We start from the raw sequence: 24,088 nt of genomic DNA on the forward strand, positions 1-24,088 counted from the left end.
ATACATTCTTTATTGACCTATATTTTTTTGAGGAACTCTATCTCTGACAGATGTGCACTCTAGTGTTTTTGATAATAGGGGTGTTCCTCAGGGTTCAATCTTAGGTCTTCAGTTTTTCACAATCTACATTGTTATCCTATGACTTTATGTTTATGACTCTCAGTTTAACTTGTGTTTGCTTGTTTTTAAAGGCAAAAACATTTTTTAATTCCAAAAATTAAACATTTACTTTACAACAAAAAGTTACCATTCACTCAGTAAAATGCTCTGTTTAAAACAATTTATTGATGCTTTGGTCTTATGACAGTCCACACATTAAACAACAATGGCAATTTGTACAAGTATTGTCTGAGACATGTCCTCTGAAGTCTTTGGGGTGTGCAAATAACCAGTCTTCAAGAATAACTGGTGGTATTAACACTGTAGTAGCCTTCATCCATTTTAAGCATCATTATCATAATCATCGTAAGCAACTTCACCGTCAAAACTATCCTGACAATGGTAAAATCAAAGAGATTGTCTTGACATGTTTGGCTTTGTTCCTACATTCATATACAGATAGAGTTAATATACATTCTTTACATACATACAGTACATACACAATAGGCTCTTCCTTCATGACTTTTCAGGTTTCGTTACTAAAACAATGCATATTTCACTTGGCAGCAGATTTTAGTAACACCTTCAGTTGTTTCCGTTTTACATGATATTGTAGCAAATAGGTTTTACAAGTGTTGTTTTTGGAATGCTTTAAGTAAATTACATGCTAAAATTACAATACTGTATTTATAGCTATTTTTCACATGAATTCCATTCATACACAACAATTTGGGATTAGCAAAGTATGTTGTGAGGGAAAGGTCGAACTACAAAGATAGGTTAGATTTACTTCATATGGGAAATGCCTGTGAACTGTTCATTGCAATCAAACTCCCGTATAAATGCCAACAATTTGAAACATTTAAAAGTCGCTATCAGTAATGTGTAAGCAACATTTTTATCCTAAAGAAGATGTGTTTGTTTCCACCTGTTGAAGTCTGGTTCCCTGACAGGTATGCGACATGTGAGATAAAACCAAAACCAGGACCAAAATGAGTCAAAATCTTATTTATCATTAATTATTAAGTAGTGCAGGTTTAAGATATGGGCTATTTAGGCTCTTTCACAGAAAAACATGGTTATGGTTTAAAAAAACTGGTTACCTTTGGCTACCAATATGTAGGACATTCTTATGTGTCAAGGGCAATAGCCTCTACATCCCCACCTCCACAACCTTATCTCAGTCCAATGTATGAACATCACTCTCGCCTGGATTTAAATTCAAAGAGCATTGCCACATGCTGTATTGATTGCAAATTGGACCTGCATTAATTTTCATGAAAATGTACTTTCTTATGTAGATTTACTGCAACGTTGTTTGCAGGAGGTTGGGTTTGTGAACAGCTCTTTTTTTTCTCCAGTGTTTTTGGACTTTACAACTCATTTGAATACATTGTTAAATGTATTAGAAACAAAACAAGTTATAAGAATTGCTGAGGAGCAAAGAATCCTTCAAGTGATTTGAAATTGAAAATGTGCAAAACTGTAGACAGAAACAAGTTTGAGGCCATAGTTTATAAAATGAGCGTTGTGTTGTATTAAAGGAGACTTCAAACCAGGAAACTAGGAAAATCTTTACTGAGGTAAAAAGTCGGCTAATTCATTAAAAAACGTTCATGCTATTTGACTTATTTTTGCAACCATCAGTCTCCCTTTCCCATAGGAAAGAACGCAGGTTTGTGGCACTTCTGCACTGGCTTCCACTTCTTTTATATAATCTATGGTCAAACCCCCAAGAGGCTGTGAGGCAAGTTATAAACTATTGGCAGAAATTGGAACTGCAAGTCACATAACAACCTCTGGCAGAAGGCAGTAAATGGTTAAAATCATTTTTTTCTGGGCATCACAAACAGTCCAACTTATGTACTTTATAAAAATTACAATCTCATAGCCATAGCCATAAATAATTGTGCTATTCATGTGCTAGTTGAGTCTGTGGAAAGTTGCTGAATTGGCAAAAAGTTGGTCTAAAAGGAAGCTTGAATAACGTTTTTCCTGTGTATGCCTATTGGGCAACTATCACTGGAAAAAATAGGGCAGCATCTTTGGAAGTAGTATCCTTTTCTCATTATTCATCCATGTAATCAGTACAGTTACACAGGGCCAGTGTTCCAGGGTGTGGAGGTGATTGTTGTTGTAACATTCTAGAATGAAAGGGTTGCCATGGTTACAGCAGTTACAGTGTTCCGGAACACATCGGTTAACGTTCATCGGCAAGTTTTTTTTTCTCGATCATTGATATTCCTTTGACTTTGTCTGTCAGTGACATCATCATCATGTCCTTGATTTGATTGGCTGCAGTGGCAGTCCGTCAGTGTTTCATGCTCTTTTTGGGCCAATCATCAGCACCTGACACTCAGGTGCTCGCACTGCTCCTCGTAGGTTTCCATGCCGACCTCCTCCACCACCTCCACAGCACCACTCTGTTCCTCCTCCATCACCTCCTTTTCCTCTTCCTCTTGGCAGGGGGAAGCAGAGGAGACAACAAAGGTGGGAACATCACCACTGGGAACCTCTTCTCCTCCGTCTTCCTTCAAGTTTTCTTCGGCTTCTTGCTCTGCACCTGTCTCACCTCCGACATCCTGCCCTGTCTCCATCTCCACACCTGCATCTGTCTTACTAATCGGCAGCCCTGTCTCACTGTCAACCCCTGTTTCTCCATTTAAGTCCAAACGTTTCTCCCCATCCAAACCAAAACCTGTCTCCATCTCCCTACCTGTCCCTGTCTCTTGTAAGTCCACCCTGACCTCTTCACCCAAACTCAGATCTTTCTCTCCACTTAGACCTTCCTCTTCTTCCTCCCCCAGCCCTGTCTCCATCTCTCCCCAACTTGCTTTTTCATCCGCAAGCCCTGACTCATCAGACAAACTCAGTCCTGTCTCACCCAGCGGCCCTATCTGTCCACCCAGCCCTGTCTCCAGACACTGTCCTGTCTGCACCGGCTGGTCTTCGGTCAGTGCTGCGGCTTCCTTTGCTTGTCTGATGCAGTTGATCCATTGCTGTTTGTTGAAAGCGTCACTGGCCTGGAAGCAGTGACTCTGCAGCTGACCTCCAGAACGGAGGGAGACCCGGAAGAAGTTCTTAGCTGTGAAGAGGAGAGAGAGACGTTATTAAGGCCAAACATCCTTCAAGATAAGTTTAAAAACTGACCAAACACATCCTGATTTCCTCTTTTGGGACAACCAATAACCAGTAATATCTGCCGTATTTAAGATGTACTTACTCCGCTCATTGTTGCTGAAGGCTCCTCTGATGGACCCGCCCACTCTCATCTCTCCGTCTGATAGGTCCTCCAGGTCCAGCTGCCGGATGGGGATTGGCTGGCGGCAGAGCTGGTAGCTGACTGGCTGGTCGTTCAGAGAGACTGACCTGGTGATGACAAGGACGTCCTGGAACAGGAACACGTGGAGCTTCTACAAAAGGAGAGAGATGTTTTAGTTTACATTTTTACCCACATATGACAAATTAAGTACTAAATGGATGGGGTTTTTGGGGTTATAAAAGTGCAGAAGTCTACTAACAAGTCCTCTGTTGTTCTTCAGCTCTCCGCGGCAGCTGAGTGTCCTCGACTTGTCGATGAGTTGGTCCCTGTGTGCATACTCCGAGTACATCAGACGGTCCTTGTAGTATTGACACTCCGACTCCCCCGTCCGCCTGTTGATATCCGCCACAACGCTCTGAACCATCAGCATCTGAAGGGAAAATACAAAACAAATGACCAAACCTGATGCATTTTATCTTTTTTTGGTCATTGTCACATCAGTTTAAGATTTGGCTGAACTAGACCTGCAGGACAAAGCTGTACAGTATCTAAACTCTGGTTTTCCTCACCGCCTCGTCCAGGTGCTGCCGGTCAGGGTGGTCGTTCGGCGTGTGCTTTACGATCTCTCTGAGCAGAAGCGGGTATTTCACCAATCGGCTGCGGGGGATGTCCAGGAAGTTCCACAGGTCCAACTTCCTGCTGAAGGGCGACTGGATACAGCGCTGCAAGAAGTCTTGGACCCGCCGGTCCTGCTTCTTCTGGTCCAACAAAGCCTTAGCCTTCACCTGGTTACTGCAGTACGGAGTGTAGGAGGAGAGACAGGGCAGCTGCAGGGACACACAAACGGAAACTGGTTACTATAAAGTGAAAAGGGCAGAGCTGTGATTATTTTCAGTGTGATAGGTTAAAACCAACACTCACTCACCCAGTCAGTCAGGATGTGTCCCACATGTTCTGTGGACCCGTCAGGTTTTCTTGCGTCTTGGAGGCGACTCAGCAGGTCTGAAGAGGAGATATTTGTTAAGTTATGTAACGATTAAAAGAGGTCAGAGAGAGCAGCATGGGAACAGTGAAGAAGACATAAAAGCAGCTATAAAGTTTATTAGTGGCAAACAGAAGCTGAATACTGATACAGAATACTAAAGCAGCTACAACAGCTGCACTGCAGTCTGAGGTTAAAGTCCAAAGTCAATCCCTGCCACCAAGAGGAGAGATAAGATACCATATAACAATTACACACTCATAACAAAACAAAAATATTCTGTCAAATATATTCATTTTTCTACAAAACCCTTTCTTTAAATTAAAAAAAGATGCCCCTACATCTTAATTGTTCTCTAAATGTTTTGATCAGAAACGTACGTGTCCGAACAGACATTGATGTGACCTGATTTTTTTTTTTTTTAACTAACCAAGGGACAGATTTTGCATACATTTCACTCTTTTAAAGGTTCATTATGCAGCTGTAATCACAGAACAAAGTCCAATTCCAAGCTGGCAGCTCAAATGTCTAACCCAACCAAACCCGCTCCTACAAATTGGACACAATTGGACATACAAAGGTCATTGCAGTCCTTTTACCATTTTAGTATCTTATTTGCTAGGACATATGAATAAACTTTGTTTAGCCTGTTGCTGGTTGCCTGAATGGTCAGGAACAATTTTAAAAAGTAATAACCTGAAAAAGGAGATTTTTTTGGAATAACTCTGGAAGTAGGGGTAGTCCTTTATGTCGTCTTTTTCAAATACAAATGAAAAGAGGAACAATTCCGGTTAAAATCGACTCCATCGATTCCAATTGAGGTAGCTTAACAAGGTCCTCTGCTTCAGTGAGTAATACTAATAACAATGGAAACACATATCAGATGTGATGAAATGCCTCTGGATGACATATATTGTATTTACATGGATGTTTGTTTTAATGCTGCATCACTAACCTTTAAGGAGTTTGCAATATTCACAGTCTCCCTCTAGGCCCAATCTTTCTCTGGTTAAAGTTCAGTTAGTGTAAATTCATTCAGCCTCCTCGGCTGATGCACCTCTGCAGTGTTTCTTTTATATGTGCAGGGTGATGTTGGGGGCTTCTAAATCAGCTGTTCACTGTCACCCTCTAGTGGCAGTGAGATGAACTGCAGCTTTTAGACCTTTTTCAGACAAGGAACATGCTGGCTTTGTCTACCTGTCAAAGCAGTGAAGGACGCTGCATGTTTTTCTATGAGATGCTCTCTCTTACCTTCATGCAGCGGTATCAGTGAGTCCAGGGTGCCAAAGATCTGGTTCAGTTCCTGCCCAGTCATGATTGACAGCTTCAGCATCGGGTCATGGTAGGCCTGAGGTACACACAAACACACAAACACATACACATGAGCATGTGTATATGCAGAAAAACACCAGTGCAGTGTACATGAGTACAGAGTACATGTCAGAAAAACAAGTGGATTTTGTTTACCTTCTTTGCCAACTTTAGATCCTCAACCAAGTCCTGCTCGCCCTGAGCTAACTCAAATATAGCCTGAAGGGAGAGAGACAGAGAGAGAAAGAGAGAGAGGGGGTAAGACATTTTTTTTAATCTAAAATGTTGTTTGATGTAAAGTTTTTTTACGCAGCAGCAATCCTTCACCTCTTGTCGTTTGATCTCCTTCGGGCTCAGAGGTTGCGTCGCTCCCAGATGGACGTCGAACGTCTCACTCCAGAGCTTGCTGTCCCGGCGCTTGGAGGACAGAGCTGTTGCCGTGGAAACCCGTGTTGTAGTCATAGAAGAGCAAGAGTTGGAGACTGTCGCTGGGAAAGTGCGTGACTTCAGTGCCGACGAGGAGGGAGGAAGATGAGCTGTTCTCTCCGTCTGAGTCTCATTACGAAAGCTGATTGAGCGCTGCAGAGAACGGGATGGCACAACAAGATTAAAATACAGAACTGTCTGTAAGAGAATAACAATATTTATTTTCTACTGCTGTTTTTTATTTACAGCATTGGTTGCATAGAAGAGGTAAGAGCTGGTTTGGGCGTTAACATCCCAGTTATTTTTTCCATTGACTCATGGGCACAAGAGTCTCTAGAGCGGTCTACCGTGGAAGATGCAAAGTTGATACTGATTCAACTGGATTGACTGGTGGAGACATCTGATTGGTTGTTTACCTGTAGTGTCTGACCAATCCTCTTCAGCGGCACGGTCTTGACGGGAGGCAGCAGGTTGGCCAGAGACGTCACCCTGGATACAAGTTTACTGCGCTTGGTGCTCGGCTCCTGGGGGAGAGAAGAGTCACATTGCAGTTCAGTTATGACACAAGAGTTCATGGCATTACACAACACAACAATTGAGTCCACAACCTGCTTAACTAAGTCTAAGCTACAGATAATGAGGAGATTGTGTGGGTTCAAACAGTTGGTTTGTTTGTCGGTCATCTCCATTTGCAAAACAAACTGTAGCCTGCAGGGAGATCCTACAAAGGTCAGTAGTCTTAAAATGACTTTTTGAGTAATGTCTTTGCTTTTACCGGAGGGCTTTACAAAACAACACAAGAACATTTACTGAGAATAGCCATGAAAAAACATAAACATCAAACAAACAACATCATTTTATAGGACATGGGCATTAATAAAACAAAAGAAGACCTCACAGAGAGACACCAGATGCAACTTTTAAGTTACTGAAAGAGGCATAAAGACTTATCTGTATTCCATATTCTTATTCAGTATCAATGACTTGCTGTACACGTGTATAAAGGACCTTATTTGTCTTAAGTGGCTCTTTGAAAGATGAAGATTAGAGTCAGTGTGAAAAGGGTGGAAGGATTACTAGTGAATACCTACTTCTGGTAGTGAAAAGCCAAACTAACATCATGCATGTTAATATGTTTATAATGTCATTGTATGTTTTGATTAGTATGTACAAAGTTTGCAAAAGTACCATCAAAGTTTAGCTTGTTAGCATGCTGAAACATGCTAATTAGCAGCAAAAACAAAGTACAACTGAGGATGATGGTGTGAAGATATTTGGTCAAAAATAAAATATTGAACGATTTGTAAAAATGTAACCAGATTAACGTGCAAGATGAAAGTCTAACTAAGAGTACAGCGACAAACAGGAAATGCAGAGAGCAGGTTGACATGCAACAAAGTCTCCTGGTTGGGATCTCCTTTATAGGACTTCACACTGTTTAATAGTTGTAAAGTTATTTCAGCCCGGGCCAAAGAAGTGGAACAACCAACCAACCAACTGAACCAAAGACCAAACCAAAGACTGACATTGCCATCCTCAGAGCTCGGCCTACACATAATTTCCAAAATGTGCTAACCACTCAGAAATCACTTTACTTCCTGTGGAGATACAATCTCTGCCTGTCTCTGTGAAGTCGAGGTACTGTAGCTGACAAAAGTGGCTACTAAATATTCAGTTTACAAAGAAACTAACAGAAATTGTCACATTACAGAAGCTGCAACCAGAAAAAGATATTATCAAAACTGTTGATGCATGTGCACAGGCACAGGCACAACACTTTCTGGTAAGAGGCTCTTACAGCAGTCTGAGTGTGGATTGTTTTAGTAGTGTGCGGGAAAGTTTGACTTAAGTTGAACAATAGTGTGACTCAAAGTGTTTCCCTTGCTGCCAGACACCCTCACACACCCACACAGATATCAGGCCTCCGTATCGTCAGGGTCTGTCTCTGTGTGTGAAAATCCCACCAGGCTGTTTGTCCTGGATACTCACTTACAGTAAATCAATGTGTGTGCATGTGTGTGTGTGTATGAGCCGGCAGTCAGCTAACCTACTGGAACACAGGAACCATCAAACTTTGTTTCCATCAGCGCTCACAGTCAGGAACCAGTCGACCAGAAATACATCGGCCTTTGGCAGACGGTTATTGTTGTGAGTCCTCGATCACTCAGGAGTCAGAAAGATTTTAAACCTCAAGTTCAAGCCTCAAATCCGACATCAGATTCAGTTTACTGTGACCTTTTTAACATCTGAAATTGCTGTTGAAGGTCCATTTTTAAAAATGTAAACACCAGAAAAACTATGCTATTAAAGTCACTGTGTTTTCTCTCAGTTTGCAGATGACACTGTCGTATTTATCACAATTTCTTCTGTGTTTCAGAAGATTTGGGGTTCAAGGGAGGATAATAAAGAGTTCGATTATTTGCTGAACATTGTAAAAGTTTCCATTGGACATGTTGAAATGGGTTTCTGTGTGTCCTGGTACTACAGTCGATTGAATCTGGCAAAGATCAATCAGTGCAGTTGGTCAGCGATACGGTGGTGTATCTAATTAGAGCAGGTTTACTGACTGACAAACTCCTGGGTCAAGAGCATTCATGTTGTATTTTTGTAGTGGCATCTAACATGATCAACATCTGTGTTAATTAGAGTGGGGCAGGTCAGTATCTTTGGGCAATATTTGTAGGTAAGACATTCATAAATCCATTTAAGCCAATTGAGGTGGTTTGGGCATCTGATTAGGATGCCTCCTGGGCGCCTTCCTTTGAAGGTTTTCCTGGCATATCCAACTGGGAGGAGACACTGGGGTAGACCCAGAGCTTGCTGGAGGGATTATATATCCCGTCTGGCCTGGGAAAGACGCAGGATCCCCCAGGAGGATCTGTAAAACATAGCTGGGGAGAGGGTCGCCTGGGTCGTCTTGCTTAGCTTACTGCCACCGCGACCTGACCCCATATATGTGGAAGAAAATAAATGAATAGATGGATGGATGGATAATTCCTCTATCTGGAGACGGGTCAGTCTGAAAGCAGGCTAAACAAGTAAGTCCAGCTCCTCCAAGGTGATCCTGAGGCGTTCCCAGGCCAGGTGGATATAATCCCTCCAGTGCGTGCTGGGTCTACACCAGGAATTGAAAGTTTTTCCTTACAGCTTAGGGTCTTCTGAGGCGACTAAGAGCGAATCCCAGTCCCTTGATCTCCTCCAAGAAGCAACGCATTAACGACCAAGGCTAATTGGTCCCAGAGCTGAACCTGGGAGTGAAGCTTGCCGCAGAGCGCCTGTTGGCTGGGCCTTGACCCCTGGGGTTCTCCCTGGCACTGCCCAAAAGAATTACATGAAGCTGCCACCTTGTGGGCCCACCAGCTGCAGGGATATGCATTAGGGTCTGCTGTATTGCATAGAGGGCCTCAGATATAGGGGAGACATAACAATACCGGGTGTTAACCAAAAGGACAAAGTATCAAACAAAAGCCAAAACCATTGACCTGACCCCTTTCATAAACAACACTTTTGAGAATTGAACCTAAAAGTATCTGAGACTTGGAAAGGACAATTTGTTGAAAAATGGATTGCTCAACAGGAAATTACTTTGCTGCAATTTTGACTGTAAATGCAGCGTTTAAGTTTAAGAGTTTCATTATGCAGTCTAACATTGTGTTCATGGTACCAGTTTGGGAGCAGGGTTATTGAGTGCAAATCAATCAGACCTTTCCCTGTGACTCCATTTTCAGTTGGCAAAGAAACTGTGGTAATGGTTGTCAGCTACAGAAGTAGGACAGAAGTGGACATGCATCCATACTTTTTATTTGCTCGGTTTTCCCTTGTTAACGAGTAATTTCAGGTTGTTTTCTAAAGATCTCCACTTCTTGGACGCATGTCCACTCAGGGCTTCCGCAGTCAGAAGAACATTAGACATGTTGATAGAAGAAATCTCAATATCTGCAGACATCTCTTTATTGCTTGCTGCCGTCTCTGGCATGGTTCGATGACGCCAATGTCCTAACCTACTGAGCTGACTGGCACAATGGTTTTTCCAACAAGAGAACTAGCTGTCATTGAACATAACACCAAGTAAACAAGGATCTGTGTACTTCCAGTGAAGACATTTCCTCCATCTTACCTCCACCTGTTTCCCCATGTTGTTGCTTCCTTTGATTGACTCCACAGAGCATCCAGACTTGAACTGGTGTACCAGCAGGCAGCAGGGGCTCTGCCCTACCACCATACTGCTGGACCCAAAGCCCAGAGCACGATCTGTCCCTTTCTCAGTAGAGAATGTTAAGAGATGGCGTTTTAATGCTGGAAGAGTATCCAGGCGTGATTCTGATAAGGAGTCTGGATACAGCAGAGGATAATAAAAATTGTGAAGCACTTTCAGAAAGTTTGGTAACATAAAGTCTTTTGTGCTTTAAGTGTCCAAATGGGGCTTGAAACCAGTAGAGAGCCCAATAAGAAGTAGTGCCAGAGGAGAAGAATTCAATCTGTTTCGGGAAGAATGTCCAGAAAGAGTTGAGTACCAGAAGGTTCCTCTTGTCAAGATTTCTCCGGTTCTGTCCTGAAAAAGGGTTTGGTTGGATTCAGGTCAGTCCCAGCAGAGGGTCCAGAAAGAGACGGACCAATAGCAGAGACAGCACACAGTTCAGCTGGATCCTCAGGTCGCCGTCACAGCCCAAATAAAAGAGTCCAGGAAAGGTTTGTTTCTATAAGAGTCCAGACCAGTCCAGGGTTTAAACAATCGGGATCTTTTATTCCAGGTTTTTGTCCGGCTTCTTCGTTAAGTAGCTTTTAAAGCTTCCCGACTTTCGGTGATGATTGCTCGCTCGTCCCCCTTCCAACTCTGTCTGTCTGAAAACACAACAGTTGCTAATGCCCTCTCTCTCTCTCTCTCCCTCTCTCTCTGACTCACTCACCCACTCTACTTCCTTCCTTCCTTTCTCTTTTTCTGCACCCTTCAATTTATTTGGTCCCTTTTGCCTTTACGAGTGATGAAAGAAATATTCAGAGCTTTAACCTAAAAATTAAACCTTTAGTATATTTTATATTGTTTACAAATCCTCGTGAAAAAAACCCAAATCAACAATGAGTACATCCATTAACAAACATTGTCTGTATGTCCAAAGCCTGACTCCTTTGTGACTGAGAGCTCTATTGTTGTCCAAAACGATTCATTAATGAGTCACTGTAGTTTATTTTAACTCAGCGTTCTGCTGTTGGAAATACCCACTAGAGCGACCAAATGTGTATTGATCCACCACTGAAAATAGTCCCCCACAAATCCTCTATTTCCTCCTGATTGAGTGACAAAAAATCCAAGTGTTTGTTTAGAAATCGAACTTTATATTTGTTTTTAAAAGGTTTTATCAGAGGGTTTTGGGGATGGGAGCCACGGACAGAGCAGGGAATTTAAGCAATCATCTTTTCCTGGGATTTGTTAACAATGAATGAAGGGATATGAGTTTGTAAAGCGGTATGAAAAGCAACAAAAAAAAGGATACTGAGTACCTCACGATTTACCTGCAGTTAATTTTAGTAGACAGTTTATTATCACCTGAATATAGACACGCTTCCATGGCGCTAACTGCTACTGAAGATGAAACAGCCGCTGCTGATGGAGCAGAGACTGTTCAGTTCAATCAGTTCAGCATCGATGTTAATCTGAAGTGTAATTACTGAAGAGAGAAACAAGCCTGCAGGCAGCCACAGCTCTGCCCTGCTTCTGCAGCAGTTTACCACTCAATAACTCTGTGTGTATAAAACCCCTCACACATGCACTCCTGACAATATTCAGAAAAAAGGTGGACATTTTTCAGAGTTGCCCTTTCACACATGACCCTCCCATGTGCCCTCTCCAGTCTGCAGACATCTTTGCTGTCATCTTGTGAACGATCCTTCTTCTTTAGCCTCGGATGTTTTTAATCATCCTGTTATGTGCCGCGCTTCTGGTTTCACACCGGTCACATGGTATGAACGTCATCACCCCGCCCACTCACTCATGGTGAATGTTCCCGCCAAATGCACCCAGACTTCTTGTGGACCTTTTTACGAGGAGGCTGGCAGGGAAAAGTCTGCATAAAGTCGGGGTGAAAAATTTGCGTTCACAAATGCAGCCCGCCCGGACACTGAATTTACGATGTGGTAACTATTTGTTTTTGTCTCCCATTTTTTCCCTTATTTTTCATGAGCAACCAACACTTTTTTTATCTACTTTTGACATAGAGGAAAACAGGCATGTGTATTTCCCTAATCAGGAAAATAATGGGCAGGTTAATCGATGTCCACTTGAATTAAATAAAAAAGACAGCAGTCTTCCTGTAGCCGTGCACATGAAAATAAAGATTAACTTCAAACGCGCACACACACACATACACACACACAGACCCTGGATCAGCTGAAGGTAACGAAGCATCATTGAGACAGTTTTAGAATTGATTCAGTGGTTTCTTTGGAAAGCTGTGACAGCTATCAGAATCATTTATGACCTTTAACACGTCCTGAAACACACCTAGCTAAAGCCGCCCCTCGGACTCACGCCCATTGTCTGTTAATGGGGCTGTTGGGTCATGGACGCTGTACGTCAAACCCCACTGGTCCACTTTGAGTTTCTCTACGGGCTCAAACAAACCCGCATCATTCATCTGAACTGTGACACATCGCTGGACAATAAAGAAAAAATCATAACGTGGAGGAATGTAAAAAGTATGTCGTAGTTTTCACTCGTTATTATCCCCTCATGTGCGATTAACAACTTATGTGAACGTTACCTGAAGAGGAAATTCAAGGAAACAATGAATAAAACGTAATAATGATTATATAATATGTCACTTTGCCTTACAGGGTGTTGCTCAGTTCATGAACTACACTAGATGTGGGTGCTCTGTGTGTAGTCTGGGTTAAATGTTTTATATTTTGTTTTAAATACTTCTACTGTATCTATTTAATTCAATTTATATTTCATCAATTAATCTGTAGATACTTTTTTAATCCTTAACAGGAAATTACACTGTCGCAGCAGCTACAATCACAGTCAAGACGCCGCATCTATAACACTGAACATAAAAACATTTAGGTAGATAAAAACTACAGCTGAAAACACTAAAATAAGTTTCTTACAAATGAGACAGTAAAAGATTGTTATAAATAAATGTGTTCATGAATGTAAATGTTGTGTCATTGTTTTTAACTGTATAAATGTTGTTTAGTTTTTACTTGCATTGCTGCAGGAACCCCTGGAACAGAGACCTTGATCTCAGAGGGTCCTCCCTGCTATAATAAAGGATAAAAAAATAAAAAAGAAGCAGTTAAGTTTACACTACAGAGCTAGTTTGGTGAGCGAGCTTTCTACCACAGAAATGGATCAACCGAAAGTTTCTCCAGTAACTAATCTGGACCTCTTAGACTCCTTAACTGTACTTGTAAGGCTTTAAGGCTTGCTATATTTGCAGTGATATATTTTACATTTGAGGTGACGAGTGAGTCAGAACAACACAAAGGCAGACAAAACACGGCTCTGAATGATTGTTAGAATAAAAATAGTTATTAAAACCTGCAAACACAAGACGCTCCATAATGACTATTTCAACTACTTAAATCCGCCTACCTTTAACTTCTGTAATAACACATTTTTTTGTCTACCTGCACCCGGGTGAAAATAGTCTCACAGCAGCTATTTGGCTATTTACACCTGGCCCTCTCAACCCCTCCCCCCGGCTCCACAAAAAAATGTATATAGTGCTCCTTTGCCAAGTTCATGCGAACTGACTGACTTATAATAGGTAGAACGAATAGTAGTATAGTATTCTATGTGTTTTTAGTATGAGTGGCACAAATACATACAGAGGCTGTAGCAATAAACCTGAAACTTATAGATGAATGAAGTCATTACTTTGCCCAAATCAAAGCGTGTTCATCATGTGATAAGTCAAAGTAAATGTAGATGGTTGCCAATAGGATCGGGGTGTGATTAGCTTAAGTTCCTATTTACACTCTGATACAAATATGCACTTCAGTTCAGGCACTTTATTATAGGCTACACTATATAGGCTACATACAGGACACGCATACAGTATCTAATGTGTGCCTGGGTGCAAATAGCATTGTTTTCCTAATTTAAAACAGGAAGCTTTCATTCATCAAAATCACTTTGTCTTCATAGTTTACTCAGAAAATTTGGCATAATTTGGATGGGATAGCTGATGGAGCAAGACGGACATTAAGGACCCTGAAATGCAGAGAGAGCAGGAGATGATAAACCGGAAAAGTGACTTCAGCGTGGTCTAAAAAACTTTTCACTTGAAGACTATCTGACAAAACAAAATGTCCTGCTTTTATTCTGAAGGCCACATGCAAACACATGTTGGTGGTATCACGCTTTACTAACCCCTGCACTCTGTTTACAAGACCTCGTCAATATCTGTTCGTCCACCCAGTGACCCCGAGGCGCTCTGCAGAAATTAATTAACCAGTGAAAACGTCTAAAACTGCTCGAGCGCCGAACACAAACCTCCACAGGAAGTTAAGTCCAACTCTGAATAACAGCAAGGATCATTTTGAGTGTTTAACTGCTATATTTTTTATTTGCATTGTTTATTTTTCATGATACTAAACTCTTACCGCTGAACGAAAACAGCTAAAAATTAAGTATTTTCCAGAAATCCATCCATCCATCATCTATGGCTCTTATCCTGTTCAGGGTCGTGGGGGGGGGTGGAGCCTATCCCTGCTGTCATTGGGCGAGAGGCGGGGTCAATCACAGGGCCGACACATAAAGACAGACAACCTTTCACGCTCATGTTCAGACCTATGGGCAATCACAGATGAGCATGTCTTTGGACTGTGTGAGGAAGCCGGAGTACCTGGAGGGAACCCACGCATGCACGCGGAGAACTTGCAAACTCCACACGCAAAAGGCCCACTACATCCAAACCGGGATTCAAACCAGGGAACATCTAGCTGTAAGGCGACAGCGCTGTCTTCTGAACCCTTGTGCAGCCTTTCCAGAAAACTACTCATGAAATTACCAGTAATTATAACAATACTTAGAACATCCCTTGAAGTTTGATGTGATTCATCTCTAGTGCAGACAAAGATGGAGCCACTCAGAAGTGATACACTGATGTTAAATCTAAACCCTTGTCATGGCCTTTGACCTTTAAATCAGTTAAAATAGCCGCAGGACCTTGAGTTTTCAGTCAGAGCACAATATGCCCGTGTGTGACTCACTGAGCTGCAGGGAGTGACAGCAGAGAAACAATAGAGCCTCATTTATTCCAGGTTCAGTCTGCAGCCATCGGTCTGCGGCCGAAGGAGACTGATGGTGTGTTTGGGTTTATTTGTCACAGTGGGGTGTATCGCGCTGGGTGGACATCCTGTGTTAGACTGAGCGCGGAGGGAAACGCCCGGGAAGGAGCGGGCCGCTGGCAGAGGGCTAAAAATACAGACGGGTTCACTTGGAGGGGCCCAACATGAGGTCCGAGGGCCCTCTGGGGTCAGAATATACAATAGATCCAAGTACAGAGTCAAATTACCAAATGATCTGCCTGTTATCTCGTTCTCTTATCTTATTTAACTGTTTAAAATACAACATTGTCTTCTCATGCCAGACATTTGAAAAAGTTGTAATAATGATAATAGAGAAAATTTACTTTACCATCAGAGGAAAACCAGCTTATTCTTAGATGAATATGAACAACTTCCTGATCCTATTTCTCTGTGGTCATTGGAGCTAAACTGCATGTGACTGCTGTCTATCTATTTGCTGTTGTCCTGTGTTTAAGTTGTGTGTAACTAATTATATTTATTGAGTTATTTCCTTTTTTTAAAAATAGTGTTATTCCTTCTGGTTTTATATTTTTTATTTAAAGGGATAGTTGTGTTTTTTGAAGTGGGGTTGTATGAGGTAGGTAGAGTAGATAACAGTCAGCACGGCCCCTGTTAGGAGAAGCCGGATGGAGTTCCTACACGGAAACTAAGCACCGCTGCAGACTGGGTCAAGAGCACAACGTACTTTAGCCACTTAAAAGAGTCCTACATATAAACAAACATTTAGTCGTTTCCATAATGTTATCTTTTCTTTTATTTGTCGTCTCTTCTACAAACCGCTGACCCAAACAGCTGATCCGATACTGTGCGCTGCATGCGTAGGTATACAGGGCCTTTGTGTGGAGTGACTAACATAGTGCTGAGGGAAAGGGCTGTCTGACGTCAGTGTGAAGCGGTGAGTAATATACAGTGTACACTGTCCCTTTAAATGTGTTGTTGTTACCTGTTTGAGCGAACATATGTTTCAGAGGATGGAAATATTCAAGTACTACTTTTTCCCTGTGTTTGTGTTTGTGTACGTGGAGAAACAAACAAATTAGTTTTACAGGTGAAGTTACTCTTATTATATAATTATGTTTATAATTAAGTTATTTTTTACATATTTACATGAATATTTTCTGCAGCATCTTTGAACTGTAGAAATAATATGCTGAATCTTTCCTTACATTAACCCTGAGCTAACTCATCCTAGCCTCTGATTGGTTAGTTTAGTGACATGTGATGAGTAAGAAGGAAGTGTTGCTCTTCCAACCTCCATACATCGAACCCTCAAGTTGCAGTCATATTAGGGCTGCCAACGAATATTCTAAATTCGAATATATAACCTAATTGTAATTGTACTAAAAAACGGATAATCGGATATTAAAATGATTGTTGTTGTGACAAAAAAATCAGCACTACAGCGGCTTTTTGCGAGCTCGCAAGTTCTCGTATCTCGTCACGCGCACTCTTGGCCTGCACGCTTGGAACGCTGAATGTCCGTTTTACCGTAACCTATTTATTTAATTTGATTATTTTGCAAGGTGTAGGATCTTTTAAAAGGCACGTTTCTGTTTAAATCAATATATCTTTGCAAGTAAGTGTATCTCTCGTTGTGTTGGTATGTCCTCTTGTGGACAAATTGTGCAAAAATAGATATTCGAATAGTTCGAACATTTGTGGGGTTTTTTGATCAAACTTCATTTTTGGTCAATTTTGACAGCACTAACTCATATTGCATATAACTAATAAACTTAAATAAGGAAAGTTAGGATATTATAAGTTAAGTTATCTATTAAAATGTACACCTACAGCTATATAACACCTTTATATAACTAGATAAAGAAACAAAACGAACCCTGTAGCTCAGAATTAAACAACCTTCTTGTTAAAAATAATGAGTCTTCTTTAGTTTAGTTATTGACACACATTTAAATGTTTGTTACCAATCCAAAAAACCTTTTGATGCACACATTTCAAATACCATCACTTAAATAACTAAGTTAACTTAGATAAAAATTAAATCACATTAGGCTCCTTCAGAAACACGTAAGCCTGTAATGGTTCACACTGATCAGCAGGTGGCAGTATTGCACCCAGAAAGGTCCAAATGCACCAGCAAATTGAGCTTAGGAGAAGAAAACAAGCCAGTACACATGGACGTAAACAAAGCTGGTGTCACACATTCCACCCCTTGAGGGAAATCTTTAAGCTACGAAAGAGAACAAGCAAATTTATACGAGATGAACTCACATTGATGTCCAGACTGCAGAGACTGAGGGAGTCTGCATCTCTGCTCGCCTGCTTCCTCTTCTTCTGCAACACAAACACACAAATTATACGTTAGACGGAGAGCAAATGAAACATGCTGTGATTCGTCTGCTCCAGGTACTTTCTTTTACAACTGAGTCAAATCATTTAAATATTCAACACCAAATCTGCAGCTTATTTCTCTTTGCTCTGGTAACAGATCGGACAGCTTGCAGAGCTCATCAGTTGTAAACGATACTCAGTTATCTAAAGTAAAACCAGTTATTTTGCCTCCTGGTTAAAAAAAATCCTTTTTCTCAGAGTTTCATATTTCCAGATTACGTGATGAAAAATAAGAGGAAGTAATTTGTAAAAGAAATAATAGAATTATTCATCACACTGATGCAAGGCTGATTTTAAGGGTTGACATCCTGGGATGACAACAAGGATATTTTCTGATCTTATCTCATGTTCAGCAACTGCAGCCATCAGGTTAATAGAAAAGAGTGAAAATAGAAAGAAGTAAAGAAAATAAATAAGTAGGACCTCAAAGCTGTTCATTCAATTTAATTAATTTATGTCTTTAACTTTTAGCTTGCTTGTTGGAGGGAACCAAAAACTGCTTCACTCATTTCATTTAGCAGACGCTTTTGTCCAAAGCGACGTACATTTGAGAGTTAATACAACGCAAGCAGCGATCAACACAGGTGGGAACAAAGTGCCAACAAACAGCTTTCAAGTGTGATCGGACACAGGTCTCGACAGGTCTCCGATAGGAGTTTGGTAACTCATTCCACCGCCTGGGGACTACAGAGGAGAAGAGTCTAGTTAGCGACTTAGGGCCCTGTTGTGATGGGAGTACCAGGCGCCTTTCATTCGCAGAGCGTAGTGCGCGGGAGGGAGTGTAGACATGGATGAGGGCGTTCAAGTAGGCAGGAGCCGCTTTTGAATGGCAACAGGGTTTTGATTTGATGTGAGCGACAACTGGGAGTCAGTGTAGGGATATGAAGAGTGGAGTGACATGTGCCGTTTTGGGTTGATTGAAGACCAGTCACGCTGCTGCGTTCTGGATCATCTGCAGAGGTTTGAATGTGCATGCAGGAATGCCTGCCAGTAGGGAGTTGCAGTAGTCAATGCTTTGTCATTATCATGGTCCAGACCCGTTTGCAAGCTAAGTTTCTTAACAATAAATCTGATTCTGACAGTTTCAGCCTTAAATGTCTCCTGTTCATGAGGAGGAGCGATGTGGTATTACTTTGAACCATTGATCCGGTGCTCAGGTGCAGCTAGATGTAAGACTGAGCCAAACACTTCCTGTATGCTGCCATGACGACAAAAACAGGAAGAAAACACACCTGATGACTCGGGTCACTGAGGGCAAACAGCTGAATGTGTGAGAAAGGAGGAGGAGGAGGAAGGGGAGGATATATAAGAAAAGGATGGAGAATGATGGCGAGAGGGGAAGGAGGGGAAACGCATGATGAGAGAGGAGAGAAAGAAAAGGAGATAAGGAGAAAAGAAGGGATGAGACAAGGAAAGGACATAGGAGGGATGACATTGCGATAAGGTGTGGAAATGAATAAGGAGGGAAGGGAAGGGAAAAGGACAGGAGGAGGAAATGGAAGATGGAGGAGAAAACAGGAAGGAACAAGAGAGAGGAGGAGAGGAGAAAAGGAAGCAGGGGCACAGAGAAGAGAAGGAGGAGGTGTAAGGAGACCAAGGGAGAAAATAGGGAAGGCTTATGAGGAAAGAAGGAGGGTAAAGAGGGGATGGATTGGACATGAAAAGAGGAGTAAACAAAAAGGAAGGGAGGATGGGAGAGGAGTGAGAAGAAGAGGAAAAGAGGAAGAGGTATGAAAGAAAAGGGGGAGAACAGTAAACAAGAGTAAAGGAGAAACGGTAAGAAGAAAAAGGAGGAGGGGAGGACAAAGAGAACGACTGGGAGGAAAGGGAAGGAGATATAATGAGTGTTGGGGGGAGAGGAGAAAAGGAAGAAGTCAGAGGGTCAAATAGATGTAAGGAGGAGGAGGAGGAGGAGGATGTTGTGAGCGGTGCAGCAATGTGTAACAATAGCAGGAAGTCTGCTGTTTGTTCAGCATTGTGTTGAGACTTTGTTGTTGGCCGGACATTATATAACCTGGCAGACTTTACCTTTAACTCACTATCGCTATGGAAACAAAGGAGGAGGAGGGGGGCGGAGTCTGGTTCTTCTGACCATATAAGGTCTGTTATCTATACACCTCAGTGACCCTGTAAGACAGCTTGAATATTACGATGCATGAAGATGAGAACATACAGCTCTCATGTATCTGCTGTGTGCTAACATGAAGCTACAGCTGCACAGCTTTAACAGTGACACAATCTGACTGTGTATTTAGTTTATTTAATCTGTATCCAAACTTAAGTGTAAACAAAACCCATAAACAAATAATTTGATGTTTTATAGGAGGAATTCATGATGCTGAAACAAACTTTAATGTCAATGTGATGTAACAACCTGAGCTTATAGGAATGTCACACTGACACCATCTCTGCAGGATGGGAGCAATGATTGAAACATCATCATTAACCAGCCCTGTTGTGGGTTTTAATTAAACATTTTGTGTATTTAACAGTTAGAGACTCGGTGAGTGAAAAAGGACAATGCACCAGCACGCTGAGGTTTTGATGTTTGAATGACACTCACTGACAGTTATTCCTGCACTCTCACTGTGTGAATTTCATAAAGCTGAAGTTAACGACATCCATGGTGGGTTTGTTTCGTTGTTTTTTGTTGTGGACATTAACTTTAATAAATATTTTAAAGGTTGTTTGCATTATGTTTTATAAAATCCTATTGGCTCTTGTGCTAAGGTCATTAGCACATCTGAGTCCAGGCACAGAGAAGTTCATCTTACTGACTTTTTACACTTATAATATACTTTCATTTTTCACCACTGACTGCAGTTTGCATATTTATTTTATTTATATGCATTTGCTTGAAAGAACACACTTTTTTAACTTTATGCAGGGACTCGACACTCAAAATTGCACTGTTTTCGTGACACTCTCTGTCTGTCTGATTAAGTACTCCACATCACGCTGAACAATAAAACCCTGCTCTCTGCACAATATGTACACTACAGTGTTCAAGTGTAACTTAATAGCTAAAGTACAGAAGTTACACAACATCTGAACTTTAAATGTGTGAGTTCACATATTCAAACAGGAGCTTGTGGATGCAGGAGTTGGAAGGAGAACCTAAAAACACACCCTGACATTAGTGCACATGAAACAGTTTGATCTGAGTGTGACAGTGATAAAAATGTAGGAAACTGCTGGTCCAACTCGTTTAAAAAGTTTAATATGAATCACTTTGGTGCAGATTTTAAAATCTCATCTTTTGCTACCAAGGGTCAGCTGATCCATTTTACTTAAATGCTGTTTTTTTCAGTAAAACATCGGAATAGAAAACACATTTTCAGGACTACCAAATGTAGATTACATATATATATATATATATATGTATGTTATATAAATCAGACTTTATATACAGAACATAAGGTAGAAAAGCGAGTGTGGAGTGACTTGAGGGGACTGAAGCAGGACAATAAAGCCATACAAACATGACCTTCCATTTTTGCTGTCTTCTAAACAAACAGAGCCTCAGTCTGACACTCGACAAATACATATAAACAAACAAATGTATATTTAACTATGATAAACAGACCCAAGACTCGCCACAACAGAAAAGGACTCAATCTACCATCATAAATATGGAGCTGCACACGTCCCCAGCTCGGGGTCAGGTCTTTGACTTCTTACAAACAGCTGAGGATGTTTTATAGACACAAAACACACAGCAACAAACACAAGAAGAAGACAGAGCGCTGCACTGTCTGTCTCCTCTGTGCATCACATGTCATCGCTCACACACACACACACACACACGCAGAGACTCACCCGATAGTAAACAAACAGACAGCAGCCCATCATCAGAGTCCAATCTGCTCCTCACACACACACTGCAGGTGTCAGTTATCTCTCTGCAAGCAGTCATCTGCTCCTCCTCCTCTTCCTCCTCCTCTTCTTTCTCCTCCAGGTAACTTTGTTTTACTCCAAGCTCTCCTTTTTCTTCTCTTCTTGCCTGTTTTCCCTCTCCCCTTTCAATCACCTCCTTCAGTCACATTGCCACTCTCTCCTTCCTCCTTTCTTCCCTTAACTTCACACTCTGCTATGCTCCTCTTCTTCTCCTCCTCAGTCAGACTTTTGCTCCCCTCTTCTCTCCTCCAGATTTCTACCTCCGTCTGTCTCCGCTGTCCTCCTCTTTTGTCCACCTCCTCAGCCACCTCAGCTTCACCTCCTCTCTGAGTGGATCTACAGACCCTCAGGAAGAGGAACCGTTCACAATGTGTGTGTGTGTCCACTCAGTTCCCATTGGACAAACAGGAAGTGACGGTCGTCAGGGGAAACAGGCCGTCTATAATTAGGAGCTACAGGAGACTCGGAGACACCAGCACTAAAGACACACAGAGACGTAAACTCTGGTTTGTTAAGTCTATTTGTGCCAGCTCACAGTGAATCACCTTTCCAGGAATAATTTGTACAAGCAGCGACTTATTTCATCATTTTGGCAATAATATTTATTGGTCTTAGCTTCTGCAGCAGCCTGTTGGAGCGCCAGTGGTGGTCTGTCAGTTCACCTCTGTCCAGAAATATCCACAGTGTTTATGTTACCACGATTTACCTGCTTTCTCATCTGTTTAGCTCTTCATCAAACTCTTAACCCATTGTCTACAGTATGTAAGGGATCATGTACAGTATGGTGAGCACAGTTAGAGTTGTGTCCATAGCAACGGTTAACTCTGAAGCCTTCTCAAAATGAGCTCAGCTAGCTGTTATTACTCACATTAAATGGAAACATTTCCACTGATGGTGAAGTCAGACACGGTGAACGGGGCCGCAGGAATCAGCGCAGCACCTGATGGAGGTTTTCTGTCTCGTCACAGTCGGAGTATGTCGACATTTTCTCTTCCATTCACTACCTTTAAACTCCGCTGTGTCCCGTACTGTGTTCCGTTTATTGTTTACTTCATGTGCCGTCTTCAGTTTTGTAGATCTCTCTGTCGCAGCCTTCAGTTTTTGCATCGTTTAACCTTTATTGCTTTCTCTCCGCTGCTTTGTCTCTTTTCTTTCTCAACGTCAAATTTACTGGACTTCTTTCAGCGGACTGATATGATTACAGTTAGTCCTCCGGAATGTGCGATTAGAGCTGCATCCCTAGCAACGGTCTGTTCTTCATAGCAATGGTCTGTTATCGAGAAATAACACACCTTGGAATGCTGTAATTAACCAAACAGAATCAAGTGTTTAACAGTGTGTAATAACGTCTGTTGACGATATAGCCTCTGGGAACAATGACCAACTTCTCTGTATTTCCCATGTAGCCATACCACAGCAAAATCATCAGTGTTAATTCAACTCCCAAAGTGTTAAACTTATTACTATCCAAGTGTTTATATAACTCTTATAGGTTCCAAGTTAAATTCACACTTTCGATAGTGTTCATTTTTTAACTCTCTTATAGTGTTGAATATCTGACACTCACAGGGTTTTTTCCTGACACATTAAAGTGGATTTTTAACGCCAAATTGTGTTATTCCCTTTCACTGGGAGTGTTCATTTCCAACATTACAGTGTAATTTTCTGATATTTCATTTTTTTGAAAAGTTTACCCCCATATTATAAGCTCTGAATATGCTTCTAGAGTGACCTGCAAGGCTACAGGAGAGTAGTATGAACACTATCATGCTGTAAATCTCTCTATTATCTTTGTGTACGTACGTAAAAAACAAAATGAAACAAATAACCTTTTTATATTTTCTTTTAATAAAGACTTTTCCTAAATGAAGCAGACACTTTTGCCCCATTTTACCTGCATAGTCTGGTGGGCGAACCAGTTCTATATCTCACAGGTGAAACTAATAAAAAATTATGATTTGAAAATCAGATTATGCTCCACTTTTCTCTCCTCTGTTGTTTGCTATTAGAGCCAAAATGAACCCTTCACTTCTACCTCATCCTTTATTATTTACAATAGAGTCACCTTGTCATACATGAAGTCTTAATAAGGAGATAATAATAGTGCAAATGTTATGAATCATTGTTCTTACTCCTCTGAGGGACCAGCCGTCAGGAGAGAGAAGAGGGAAGGAGGACGTCTTCTTCTCCAGCTTCCACCTGGAGGAAGGAAAGAGGAGAAGGAAGGGAAGAGGATTCATTCATTAGTGTTCACTCTTCCTTTACCCTTCAAAGCAACCTAATTGGCATGTGAATATTCTATTAAAGTAAACTGGATAAGATGCTGCTCTGCTGTAAAGTTCATGTTCTTCAGTGTCTGCAGGGAGAAAATGAGACACCTGTATACTGTATAAAGGCAGTGTGTTGTAGGTTTGACCACAGCTCCCCCTGCTGGTGTCTGCTGG

At 41.5% G+C, this 24,088-nt stretch overlaps 1 protein-coding gene across 2 annotated transcripts; it reads right to left on the reverse strand.

Annotated features, from left to right (window-relative positions):
- Nucleotides 1-275: 275 nt before the first annotated feature.
- arhgef3 (Rho guanine nucleotide exchange factor (GEF) 3) lies at nt 276-22,024 on the reverse strand. Of its 2 annotated transcripts, XM_069678584.1 has the most exons (11): nt 21,567-22,024; nt 17,628-17,690; nt 6,497-6,604; nt 5,982-6,233; nt 5,811-5,873; nt 5,595-5,691; nt 4,287-4,363; nt 3,931-4,188; nt 3,621-3,791; nt 3,323-3,512; nt 276-3,184 (listed from the first exon to the last, which is right to left on the reverse strand). In XM_069678584.1, exons 1-11 carry the CDS (start codon nt 21,597-21,599, stop codon nt 2,442-2,444), a joined length of 2,055 nt encoding a protein of 684 aa, XP_069534685.1. In that variant the 5' UTR covers nt 21,600-22,024; the 3' UTR covers nt 276-2,441. The 2 variants fall into 2 exon arrangements, with proteins under 2 accessions (XP_069534685.1, XP_069534684.1); XM_069678583.1 differs by lacking the exons at nt 17,628-17,690; nt 21,567-22,024 and adding an exon at nt 10,198-10,302.
- Nucleotides 22,025-24,088: the final 2,064 nt, after the last annotated feature.

This window comes from Semicossyphus pulcher, unplaced genomic scaffold, assembly GCF_022749685.1.
Source record: "Semicossyphus pulcher isolate SPU_LCO1_2020_fin unplaced genomic scaffold, fSemPul1.0.p SCAF_3, whole genome shotgun sequence".
Lineage (NCBI taxonomy): Eukaryota > Metazoa > Chordata > Actinopteri > Labriformes > Labridae > Semicossyphus > Semicossyphus pulcher.

Excerpts from the sequence above, each read along its gene's own strand:
- arhgef3 (XM_069678583.1), bottom strand. The coding sequence starts at position 10,302 with ATGGTGGTAGGGCAGAGCCCCTGCTGCCTGCTGGTACACCAGTTCAAG. Across the intron at positions 3,792-3,930 it reads GGCAGCACCTGGACGAGGCG|ATGCTGATGGTTCAGAGCGT; the intron begins GTGAGGAAAACC and ends TTTTCCCTTCAG. Across the intron at positions 3,513-3,620 it reads TGAAGAACAACAGAGGACTT|AAGCTCCACGTGTTCCTGTT; the intron begins GTTAGTAGACTT and ends CTCCTTTTGTAG.